This window comes from Lutra lutra, chromosome 16 (assembly GCF_902655055.1).
Source record: "Lutra lutra chromosome 16, mLutLut1.2, whole genome shotgun sequence".
NCBI lineage: Eukaryota > Metazoa > Chordata > Mammalia > Carnivora > Mustelidae > Lutra > Lutra lutra.
This window is the reverse complement of record NC_062293.1, coordinates 1,188,418-1,200,815: the sequence shown is the minus strand read 5'-3', so window position 1 is coordinate 1,200,815 and position 12,398 is coordinate 1,188,418. Positions and strand designations below refer to the sequence as shown.

General features: G+C 54.1%; 1 protein-coding gene across 3 annotated transcripts in view; it reads right to left on the bottom strand.

Annotated features, from left to right (window-relative positions):
* The window catches only part of NPLOC4 (NPL4 homolog, ubiquitin recognition factor), a 61,352-nt gene extending 52,024 nt beyond the window's left edge, over positions 1 to 9,328 (bottom strand). For 2 of the 3 annotated variants that reach the window (XM_047706806.1, XM_047706805.1), the window contains exons 1-2: positions 9,153 to 9,328; positions 4,922 to 5,002 (exon numbers count right to left, since the gene is read on the bottom strand). In XM_047706806.1, coding sequence (XP_047562762.1) covers positions 4,922 to 5,002; positions 9,153 to 9,167 — 96 coding nt within the window. In that variant the 5' untranslated portion in view covers positions 9,168 to 9,328. The remainder of the gene's footprint in view (positions 1 to 4,921; positions 5,003 to 9,152) is intronic. The other variant, XM_047706804.1, reaches the window with a different exon arrangement.
* Positions 9,329 to 12,398: the final 3,070 nt, after the last annotated feature.

The window sequence follows — 12,398 nt, the reverse complement described above, 5'->3', positions numbered from 1 at the left end:
TGTTATGCTACTCCCATGAACATAACTGCTTCCGTGAACTTTTGAGTTTTTTTTCCTTTTTAAATAATTTGTTCTTTCGACAGAGAGAGACACAGTGAGAGAGGGAGAAGCAGGTTTCCCGCTGAGCAGGGAGCCCGACACGGGGCTCGATCCCAGGACCCCAGATCATGACCTGAGTGGAAGGAAGATGTTAACGACTGAGCCCCACAGGCGCTCCTGAACTTTTGAGTCCTTTATCTAAAGATACAGAAATCTAACACAGGGGACCAACCACTTAAAAAAAAAGTTTATCAGAGTCTCATAAAAGCATCGTTAAAATCTTAACAACGGGCGCTTGGGTGGCACAGTCAGCTGAGTGCCTGACTCTTGATGTCAGTTCAGGGCATGATCTCAGGGTCAGGACCTTGAGCCCTGCAGAGTCTGTTTAAGACTCTCGCCCTCTCCCTCCGCGCCCCCACCCCCACCGCAGCACACTCTCTGGCTCTCTCTCAAACAAATAAATAGATCTTTAAAATCTTAAAGATGTTATACTCACACCTGAGGTGAACTGTGTGTAAAACTGATGCCGGAGGGGCGCCTGGGTGGCTCAGTGGATTGAGCCGCTGCCTTCGGCTCGGGTCAGGATCTCAGGGTCCTGGGATCAAGCCCCACATCGGGCTCTCTGCTCAGCAGGGAGTCTGCTTCCTCCTCTCTCTCTGCCTGCCTCTCTGCCTGCTTGTGATCTCTCTCTCTGTCATAAATAAATAAAATCTTAAAAAAAAAAAAACTGATGCCGGAAAACCAGAAGCGCGTGCGGGGTAAAATTACCACGCTCATAACTGAAGGAGGCGAGAAGGAACGCACAGCAGGACCCACGTTTGTCAAATTCAAAAACAAGCAGAACTACAGTTTGGGGTCTAGGAGCACACGCTGAAGTGGCACGACTTGGCTGGAAAGGGGGAAGCCGTCCCCATCAGCGCCGGAGGCGTCAGGGAGCGGGGAAGGCCGCTGACCCTACAGCACTGGCCGCACCCCTCCTTCACCATCAGTCATTTGTCCGTATTTGCCAAGCGTTTCTTAGTATGTAGTTTACTTCACGGTTAAAAAAAAAAAAAAAAAAACAAGGAGAAAGGTCACAGACGGCAGAGGTCAATTAGGACAGGCTAGAGCCATCCTCCAGCCCAAGCAGGGGAGGGACAGCAGCAGCCTGACAGCGACCCGAGGCAGGGGTGCTGCTGCTGAGCGAGACAGCCCGGAGGAGCCATCCAGGGAGGCTCGCGGTCCGAGGAGCCGTGGCAGGAGCGGCGCCGGGCAGCCTCAAGACAACCAGCGACTCTCCGACCCTGTGAGGCAGCCTCGGCAGCCTCCAGCGCCTCCCACCTGCGAACGGCAGCGCCCGGGGGGCTGAACGCCGCACGGGAAAGCAGGATCGAGGCGCTCGCGGTGCAGAACAGCGAGCTGAGCCGGCCGCGTCCGCAGCGGTCCGCAGCCTCGCCTCGCCGGAGGGAACCGGGGCACCGCGAGCCCCGTGCGCACCCACAGCCAGTTACTAACTTCCGACGAAGAGCGCGACCCGGGTAGGAAGATACCGGAAGACACAAAACGGGATGGCAGAGACCACGGTCTGGGGCGGGGGCGGGGGGGGCTGCTGTTTAACACACACAGTTTCAGATCCGCAAGATGAAAAAGTTCGGGCAATGGATGGTCGTAACGACTGCACGTGAATTACTCACACGACGGAACTGCGGGCGCAGAGACGGTTTAGGCCAAGGGCACCCGGCGGGCTCAGGTGGAGAGGCACGCAACTCTTGATCTCAGGGTCACGACTTCAAGCCTCACGGTGGGTACAGACATTCCTTTAAAAATTGGTTTCTGGGCGCCTGGGTGGCTCAGTGGGTTAAGCAACTGCCTTCGGCTCAGGTCATGATCCCAGAGTCCTGGGATCAAGTCCCACATCAGGCTCGCAGCTCCACGGAGAGCCTGTTTCTCCCTCCAACCTTCTCCCCTCTCATGCTCTCTCTCAAATAAATAAAATCTTTGAAAAAAAAAATTGGTTTCGATGACAAATTTTATGTTATACATTTTTTTTTTTATTTTAAATAATCTCTACACCCAATGTGGGGCTCAAACCCACCATCCCAATACCAAGAGTCACACCCTCTACCGACTAAGCCAGCCTGGCACCCCGTCATGTGTTCTTTCTTTCTTCTGGGAAAAAGAGCAAGTGAGCACGTGCACGGATGAGAGCGCGAGTGGGGTGGGGGTGGGGGGCAGCAGAGGGAAAGGCACAGATCTCAAGCTGACTCCACACCCTCTTGGACCCCAACTCAGGGCTCAAACTCACAAGCCTGAGATCACAAGCTGAGCCTGAGTCGCGAGCAGAACGCTTACCAAGTAAGATACCCAGGCTCCCCTGTTATGTGTTATTTTTAAAATGATACAAATCTCTATTTATTGACATAAAACCATTCCTTAATTTATCGTCAAGTAAAAAACACCAGGACCACAAATGATCCGAACACCCCTGGAAAAGAAGCACCTTGGGAAAAATACATGCCCCAGTGCCCACCTGTGGGGCCGCAGGGCATACAGGTGACTGACTGCCTGGGCTCCTGGAAACCTGTCATCCACACAGCACAGCTGGACAACTGTCATCCCTCAACATTTCTGTCAAACAAGCCACTTAATGATCAGTCAAGGAAAAAATGGAGGATTTAGGGCTGTCATGCCCTGCTAGTAACCCAGAGAGAAACCCAGCACGTGCACCTGCAGAACAGGTGTCCGCGGCTGGCACCGAGCCTCCTGACCAAGGACTCTCTGCGGGGACGAGCATAGCGCCAGCCAGAGCGAAAACTGGCTCAGAGCAGCCGGACTCTGACTGTGACACGTTTAGGAGATGGTACCCAACTGATTTCACTTAGACTTCACTTAGACTTTCCTTCTCATGTATGCATAAGAATAACACATGATTAAAATAAATTTCTAAATAAGTCTAAAAAAACTTTACGTAAGTATAAAATCTAAATGACAAAGGAAAGCAGGTGTGAAAGTATTTTTTTCTTTCCTAATCGTACATAAACATGGCTTCTTAAACTCAATAACGTCTTAGATTTGATGAAGTACGTTCACGGCACAGCACAATCCCACTTTGGCAAAAGTCTGTACACGTAAGTATGTGTGTACGAACACGCGGGCACTAAAGACATGCTATGGTTTGGCAGTGGGGGAAGCACTCGGGAAGCAGTCGGGAAGCGAGGAGCCCGACGCGGAACTCGATCCAGGACCACGGGATCAGGACCTGAGCTGAAGGCTCAGACGCTTCACCAACTGAGCCACCGAGACACCTCAAAACATGGCATGTTAACAGTTATTTCTGAGTGGTGAAATTTCAAATGATTCTTACTCTCTATACTTTTCTGAGTTGTCTCAGCCTTTCAGAATTAATGCATATTATCCCAATAATCAGAAGGAAGGATCTTCATTTGAGGGGAAACTATTTCAGAGCAATACACGTTTGTTTGTGAGTATTCACCTCCTCTAAGCACTCGTTACTGCGGTGGTGACGGCTCCAGAGACCAAGTGGCCAAAACCAAACTACAGGGGCGCCTGGGGGGCTCAGTGGGTTAAAGCCGCTGCCTTCGGCTCAGGTCATGATCTCAGGGTCCTGGGATCGAGCCCCGCATCGGGATCTCTGCTCAGCAGGGAGCCTGCTTCCTCCTCTCTCTCTGCCTGCCTCTCTGCCTACTTGTGATCTCTGTCTGTCAAATAAATAAATAAAATCTTTAAAAAAATAAATAAAATTTAAAAATTTTTAAAAAAAAAACTTTATTTACAAAAACAGGGGCACCTGAGTGGCTGAGTTAGTTAAGCAACCAACTCTTGGTTTCAGCTCAGGTCATGATCTCAGGGTCAAGGGACTGAGCCCCACAGGGCTCTACGCTTAGCTCAGAGTCGGCCGGAGATTCTCCCGCCTCTCTCCCTCTGCCCCTCCCCTGCTCCAGTGACTAAGTAAATAAACAAAATCTTAAAAAAAAAAGGAAGTCAGGGAGAGGAAATCTGTACACCAAGGGGAAAGAGAACAGGAGGTCGTCCCATGGGCCACAGTCTGCTCACACCTGCTGTGAAGCATCAACCACAAGCCACTCCTTACTGCAGGCCTCTCCCCCCAGGGTTACCCTCTTGAAGTCTGGCTGTGCTTTCACATTTGCGTTCTATAAACTCATAACCGATCTATGTACGTGGCTCTCACTTTCTTTTATTTATTTATTTGAGAGAGAAAGAGGAAAAAGGAGAGAAGCAGGCTCTGTGCGAACCAGGGAGCCTGAAGTGGGGCTCGATGCCTGGACCCTGAGATCATGACCTGAGCTGAGATCAAGAGTCAGACACTAACTAACTGAGGCACCAGGCGCCCCCTGTGCCTCTGATTTTCTAATAAAGTGGGACTGGGGCGCATGGGTGGCTCAGATGGTTAGGTGTCCGCCTTCAGCTCAGCGAGGAGTCTGCAGAGTCCGCTTCTCCCTTGCCTCTGCCTCTCTCCCCTGCTCACCTTCTCTCTCTCTGTCTGTATCTCTCTCAAATGAATAGGCAGAATCTTTAAATTAAAAAAAAATAATAATAAAGTGGGAATTATTCTGTACATGTTTTTAACAGTCTTCCTTTAACAGACAATTCAAGTCCTTCACTCTCCAATCTTTCCAATTTTTCACACTCCTAAGTACTAGTCTTGTGAAATACTTTTACACGCACCCTTGGACTCTTTTCGGCCACCGTGGCAGTAAGCCATGGTCAGTGATGCAATGTGCCCTGGAGCAATCCAGTTGTGGGGGAGATGCAGTCAGAGACTGTGAACCAGGGAGGGGCAGAGTCAGGGACAGGGACGGGTATAGATAGGGAGGGAGCAGCAGGGGAGGATGGAAGTGCAAATACCCAGGCCACCGCTTACCTTTTTCAAAAATGCTGCCGCTGTTTCTCTCTTGGTGGCTGTGATCCGCTTCACCCCGTCCGGGGACTGGACACGAATTATCTGTCACCAATGAAACAAGGCGGTTACTGCACAGACTAGTAAGTTCCTGATCTGACTGAGACTAACACCTGCGTCTTTCAGCATCTGGGTCACCGAAACTTAGAGCCAAACCTCTCCCTTCCCCGAGGAACACCAGGTGCTTCGAGAAGAGCAGCAGACGCAGATTCATCAACCCATGCAAGGACTTCCTGACTGGACGGCCCTGACTCTCAACTCTGGTCATTTCACTCAGAAAAATGTTTAACCATTATTTCTCTTTGGATTTACGGAAACAACAATACAACAGCAAAAAAAAAAAAAAAAAAAAAAAAAAAAAGAACAAAACAAACCCTTCATGGATCATGAATGACTGGGTTCCTTAAAAAAGATCTCTCTGGGGGCTCCTGGCTTGCTCAGTCGGCGAAGCATCCAACTCTGGGTCTTGGGGCTTTGACTTCAAGTCCCACATTGGGTGTAGAGACAAGTTAAAAAATAAGTAAAAATTTTAAAACACATCTGATTAAAAAAATAAAAAACGAGAACAAAATGAGTTTTGTTCTAAAATCTATATGCAAAGATCAGAATGATCTAAAAGAGTCATAGGGTATCTTCTAATTTGTCATTTACCTTTACTAGAAAAACTGAAAGAAATAAAGGTGTCTAACATCATGGTAAACATACCAGGGTTTTAAAAAAGTACTTTTACAGCAACCCTGAAACGGCCGGCAGGCCTGGAACACTGCACACAGAGCACCACCTTCTAGGACTCAATTTTTATACAGATCAAAGTCCTTCTGAAGGCGGGTGAGTCGCTCTGGCCAACTGCACATGTTCCTGCTTCCATCAGGGAGCGTGAAAAGGCGCGCCCTGCCGCAAACAGGGCCAACGATGCTCCAACCACCTGAGAGGAAGAGTCAGGAACACCACCAAGTGCACAGGGCAGCTCGGTTCAGCCATTACTGCACGGAAAACAAACACTAAAAAAAAACAAACAAATACCCTTTACATATGAAAAATGTCTTAAGCCATTGTTTTTTAAAAGATTTTCAGGGGCGCCTGGGCGGCTCAGCGGGTTAAAGCCGCTGCCTTCGGCTCAGGTCATGATCCCAGGGTCCTGGGATGGAGCCCCACATCGGGCTCTCTGCTCAGCGGGGAGCCTGCTTCCTCCTCTCTCCCTCTGCCTGCCACTCTGCCTACTTGTGATCTCTGTCAAATAAATAAATATGTAAAAAAAAAAAAAAAAAAAAAAGATTTTTCAGGGCAACTGTGTGGCTCAGTCGGTTGGGCGTCTGCCTGCGGCTCAGGTTGTGATCCTGGGGTCCTGGAATCGAGCCCTGCATTAGGCCCCCTGCTCAGTGGTAAGTTTGCTTCTCCCTGTCCCACTTTCCCTGCTTGTATTCCCTCTCTCGCGGTCCCTCTATCTGTGTCAAATAAATAAATAAAGTCTTAAAAAAAAAAAAAAAAAAGATTTTCAGAGCACCTGGGTGGCTTAGTCGTTAAGTGTCTACCTTCCGCTCAGGTCATGATCTCAAGGTTCTGGGATCAAGTCCCACATCGGACTCCCTGCTGCACAGGAAGCCTGTTTCTCCCTCTCCCACTTCCCCTGCTTGTGTTCCCTCTCTCGCTGTGTGTGTGTCTCTCTCTCTCTGTCAAATAAATAAATAAATAAATTTTCACTGGGGGGCCCGGGCGGCTCAGTCAGGGAGGACTGCAACTCTTTTGTGTTGTGGGTTCAAGCTCCACATTGAATGTAGAGAAGACATAAAAATAAAATCTTAAAAAAAAGTTTTAATATAAAAAAAAAGATTTGGGGGGCGCCTGGGTGGCTCGGTGGGTTGGGGCCTCTGCCTTCGGCTCGGGTCGTGATTCCGGGGTCCTGGGATCGAGCCCCGCGTTGGGCTTTCTGCTCAGCAGGGAGCCTGCTTCCTCCTCTCTCTCTCTGCCTGCCTCTCTGCCTACTTGTGATCTCTGTCTAATGAATAAATAAAATCTTTAAAAAAAAAAAAAGATTTGGGGCGCCTGGGTGTCTCAGTGGGTTAAAGCCTCTGCCTTCGGCTCAGGTCATGATCTCAGGGTCCTGGGATCGAGCCCCACATCAGGCTCTCTGCTTGGCAGGGAGCCTGCTTCCCCCTCCCCCCCACCTGCCTCTCTACCTACTTGTGCTGGCAATAAATAAATAAAATCTTTAAATAAAATTAAATAAAATAAATTTTAAAAAAAGATTTCACTGAAACAGGATAAAATGCCACAATGGCTTTGATCAACGGTCCACTTTTATCAAACAAAGTAAGATTAATCTAGATTTTCCTAAAATAGTTTGATTTTCTCATTTTCTACTTTCACTTTACTGAGAAGGCTTTACCCTGATACTGTTCTCAATTTTCAAGATTGTCTTGGATAATCCTTAGGAAATCCCAATTTTTTTTTTAAAGATTTTATTTATTTGACACAGAGAGACCCAGCGAGAGAGGGAACACAAGCAGGGGGAGTGGGAGAGGGAGAAGCAGGCTTCCCGCTGAGCAGGGAGCCCGATTCGGGACTGGATCTCAGGACTCTGAGATCACACCCTGAGCTGAAGGCAGACCCTTAAGGACTGAGCCACCCAAGCGCCCCGAAATCCCACTGTTGAGGCATAAAGTATCTTCTACGTTTCTGCTCCTCTCTCGGTCATCGGCGCCGACTGCAAATGCAAACTCTTCCGACGTCGCTCTATTCAACACCTAGAAACGCGTCTTCAGAATACGCAGCACGGCACCAGCCCGCTACTGCCCGTCTTTCGCGACATCTGTCTCCCACACTGCGGCCCGTTAAGAGCTTGGTTTCTCTGTGGGAGACCCTGTGACCGTCCCTCTGTGCACGTGGGAACGAGGGCAGGACACTGCAGGCGCTGAGCAGCGCAGGGTCCGGCCCGTCTCTGCATCTCGACAAGCCGTCCTCTCCGGCCACCTGCAGCGGCCTCGCCGCGGAGCCGGGCTCGGACTCCCGCAGACTCGCGCCCGTGAGCGGAGGAAGTTCTCGCTTGGAGTCCGCCGCAGGCTGCGAGATCCGGCGGTCCAGAAGAGGCAGCCCCGGCGTCGCAGACACCCAGCCTCCTGGCTGCGCGCGTTTTCACCGTCTGTACGGAAGGGGCCCGGAGCACGTCGTGGGAAGGTGGAGCAGCCGGCGAGACCGCAGGCAGGTGCGCCCGGCCAGAAGCCGAGCGGGGCCGCCGCCCACCGACACACCGGCTGGAGCGCGGCCTTTCCTGGACGGCGCGCGCGCCCGCGGCACCCGAGCGAGCCCCCCGCAAGCGGACTCCCTGAGCTCCGGCTCTGCTCCTTTTCCGGAGGGCAGCGCGTCAGGCAGTCCCACTCGAGGGGAGGCCACGATCTTGTTGCCCTCGGGCCGCTTACTCCCTCGGCTGGTCCCCAGGCCCGGAGAGACAGGAGGAGGAGGAGGAGGAGGAGGAGGAGGGAAGCCTTCGCCTCCAGCTCCTGCCGCAGACCCGGGCCGCCCAGAGCCGAGCCCGAGGCCGCGCCCGGCAAAACGCAGACGCCACCGGCCGGGAACGCGTGAGTGTGACCCGCTCCCCAGTGCGGCTCTGCCTTCCCCGGGAGCCCCACTATGCCTTAACGTTCACCCAGGCCGCGCCGCCCGGCTCTGCGGACCGCGTCCCAGACGCACGCCTTGCGAGGAGAAGCCGGGGCCGGAAACCCAGGGCGGTTTGGCTCCGGGTTTATTTTTCTCACTTTCGCCGGCTTCCTTAACTTCGAGGGGGACGGGACGAGGGCGACGGGGCGAGGGCACAGGCAACTCCCGACCGCACGGAAGCGCCCTCCTTCCCCAACAGGTGGCTGTCACCGCGTCCCAGCGCGCCCAGACCGACAGCAGCCGCCGCCGGGGTCCCGTCCTCGCAGCCCCCGCGGCCGCAGCGCCCTCCCCGCGGGGCCTCGAGCCCAGGCTGGGGCGCGCCCCGCTTCCGACGGCCGCCCCCGGCCGGGCCGCCCTGCACCCGACCCCGCACCGGGCCGGGCGGAGCGCGCGGAGTCGGCGGTCGCGGAGCGGCGGGACGGGAGGCCGCGAGCCCGGGCCGGGAGGCGGGAGCGGCCCGGTGCTGGCCGCCGCCCCACAGGCCGCGCCGGTAAATCTGCTGCCTCATCCCGGCGCCCCGCTCCGCCCCCGCCCCACTCACGATGCTCTCGGCCATGGCGGCCGCTCCCGTCTCCGGGCTCGAGCCCCGGCCCGCCGCCGCCGCCGCCTGCCGCCCCGCGGGCCTCGAAGCCTCGGCCCCGGCCTCAACCCCGGCCTCCCGCCGCCGCCGCCACCGCCGCTCCAGCTTCGCCGCCGGGCGCCACCGCCGCGCGACGTCCGGCGCCTCGTCCAACGCGCTCCGCCGGCCGCGCAGCCCGGAAACCGAGTTCCGGCCCTCCAACGGCCCGCGCATGCGCAAGCGGGGCGGCCGCGGGCCTGGGGCGGGACGCGCGCGCGGAGCCACGGGGGCGCGCGCGGGGCCACGGGGGCGCGCGCGGGGCCCTGAGCTCCCGGAAGGACGACTTTGCTCGTGGCGCGCGCTCCTTTCTGCAAACCCAGGCAGGGCAGGAAGGTCGGAGAAGAAGCAAAAACGAGCGTGCGCCGTCGCCCCGAAATCGTCGTGCTGGCCATAGTGCGGGCCTCGAAGCCCTGGGTCCGGCGGGTCGCCTGCGCGTGGACGGATCGTGTCAGGACGGTGACGTCACACCGTCCTGGCAGGAAAAGGAAAGCAGCGTCTCTGCGAACCTAACGGGAGGCGAACAACCGAACTTAGACTGCATCTCCCGAGGCCCGCCCCCCGCCGAGGCCTGGATGCAGGGCTGGGTGCAGGGTTTGCAGGGGTGCAGGGCTTGCGTGCAGGGCTCAGCGGTCAGCCTCTCGCAATTCCTGCTGGTTTCCAGCGGGGAGCTCCCCGTCCTCGTGCTGCACCGGGCCCTGCAAATTCTGTAGCGGACCTGACCTTGCCCGTGACTGTGGGGGAAAGTTACCAAAACGTGTAAAATCCGTTTTTTTTAACCCCATGGCTCCACTCCAGGTTGTATTTATGTATCTCCTGGGCTGAGATTCCTCCCCCTTCCGACCCCTCAGCTTCCCGGGTTCCAACACCTCAGGTTCAGCAGCTAGTCCACCTGCCGGCCCATCTCCCCCCACGCAAGGACCTACGAGGCTTCTGCCCGGCGAGCGGCGGGGCCCACGCTGGGAGTAGAGCTGATGGGATCCACCAGCAGGAGGCAGCTTGCAAACACATCAGCTATGCAGGGACGCAGTGTCCAGTAGCGGACAGCCACAGCCACAGCAGGGGAAGGGATGGAGGGTGATTGAGGCTATTTTACATATGATGGTCCAGAAAGACTGCTCTGAGGAGACGGCATGTGATCAGGTCCCAGATAAAGCATCTGAGGGAAGAGTGAACTAGGAAAGCCTGTGCAAAGGTCCTGGGACCTGGGAAGTGCTGGGTGCTCCAGGAACAAGGCGGCTGTCGAGGATGGGGGTCCTGAGTGAGGGCAGAGGAGGGCTGGGTCAGGAAGAACCATGTGAGACATGGAAAGGCCTTTAGATTCTATTCTTTTTAAAAATATTTTATTTATTTATTCAACAGAGAGAGACAAGGTGAAAGAGGGAGCATAAGCAAGGGGATTGTGAGAGGGAGAAGCGGGCTCCCCACTAAGCAGGGAGCCCGATGCAGGGCTGGATCCCAGGACCCAGGCACCGGGATTCTATTCTTAAGTGTGTTCGGTTAGAAAGCCTTTGAAGGACGAGAGCAAAGAAGGCGTCCTCTCCTGATGCCTGGGGGACTCAGCCAGTGAAGTGACTGCCTTCGGCTCAGATCATGAGCCCAAGGTCCTGGGATGGAGCCCCACATTGGGCTCCCTGCTCGGCATGAGACTACTTTTCCCTCTGCTTGTGCTCACTCTCTCTATGAAATGAATAAATAAAATCTTTTAAAAAATAAAAAAATAGGGGTGCCCAGGGGGCTCAGTGGGTTAAGCGTCTGCCTTCGGTTCAGGTCACGGTCTCAGGGTCCTGGGATCAAGCCCCACATCAGGCTCTCTGCTCTGCAGGGAGTCTGCTCCCCGCTCCGCCTGCCTCTCTGCCTACTTGTGATCTCTGTGTCAAATAAAATCCTTTTAAAAAAATAAAATAAGATAATTTTTTTTTTTTAAAAAAGGCTCTACCAGTAGTCATATCACTTTGCAAGGACAGCCTTAGCAAAATTCCACAGACTGTATAACTTAAATGTATTTTCTCCAGGATCCAGAGTCTGGAAGTCGGAGATCAAGGTGACAGCCCGTCGGGGTCTTCTGAGGCCGCTCTCCTTGGCTGGCAGACCTCTGTATCTTTCCTCTGTGCTCAGGCATCCCTGGTGTCTCTGTGTGTCCCAATTTCCTCTCTGTATGAAGACACTGGCCTCATTTTAAGTTGATTACCTCTTTAAGGGCCATCCCTCCAAGTCCTCTTCTGAGGTTCTGGGGGTTGGGACCCCAACATATGGATTTGGGGGAAACACAATTCAGCCTCTCGCTGTGATGGTCACTGTAATTTCACTTAGCATTGCCCAGTGTCAGGACAGGAGGGAGACAGAGCTGGAGAGGTGATTGTCACGATGAGAGCCTGGCCTTGGAGCTGGATGCAGCAACTGGATGCAGCTGGAGGGGGTCCTGGTTTGTCACTTCGAGGAAGAGATGAGAGAAGGCTTGGCTGCGCGGGGTAAAATCTGCAGCCTTCTTCTCTGCCATGACTGCAGCCCCCACCCAGCAGCCTGAGCACTCCCTTCTCAGCGGGGGTCAGGTCCTGATCCTGCTCCACCCCACCCCCTCTCCCTCGGAGAGGACCCCACCCCAGTGGACCCACCTGGCTCCATCCCTCCCTTCCCACACATTTCTCCTCTTCCTCTTTTTTTTAAATTGAGATGAAATTCACGCGGCACGCCCTCAACCATTTCTCAGTGAACAGTTCAGTGGCACTTAGTGCTCTCAAGACCTACAACTACCTCCTGTATCTACTTTCCAAGCATTTCCGTCACCCCCAGAAGGAAACCGCACCCCCGTTCGGCAGCAGCCCCCCGTTCCCCTCCCCCAGCCCCCGGCAACCACCCATCTACAGACTCACCTATTCTGAATATTTCATGTGAATGGAATGATACGGACGCGGACTTGAGCGTCTGGCTTCTTTCATTGAGCGTTTTCCAGCTCCGTCCCTGTCGTCGCAGGTGTCAGAACCCCTCTTTACAGCCGAGTAGTAGTCCACGGGGTGCATGGAGCACATTTTGATAATCCACTCTTCGTTGATTGCTGTCCGGGTTGTTTCTACCTTTCGGCAACTGTGGATAGCGCTGCCGTGAATATGCGTGTCTGTGTATTTGTGTGAGTCTCTGTTTTCAGTTCTTTGGGGTATAGTGAGGCCCTCG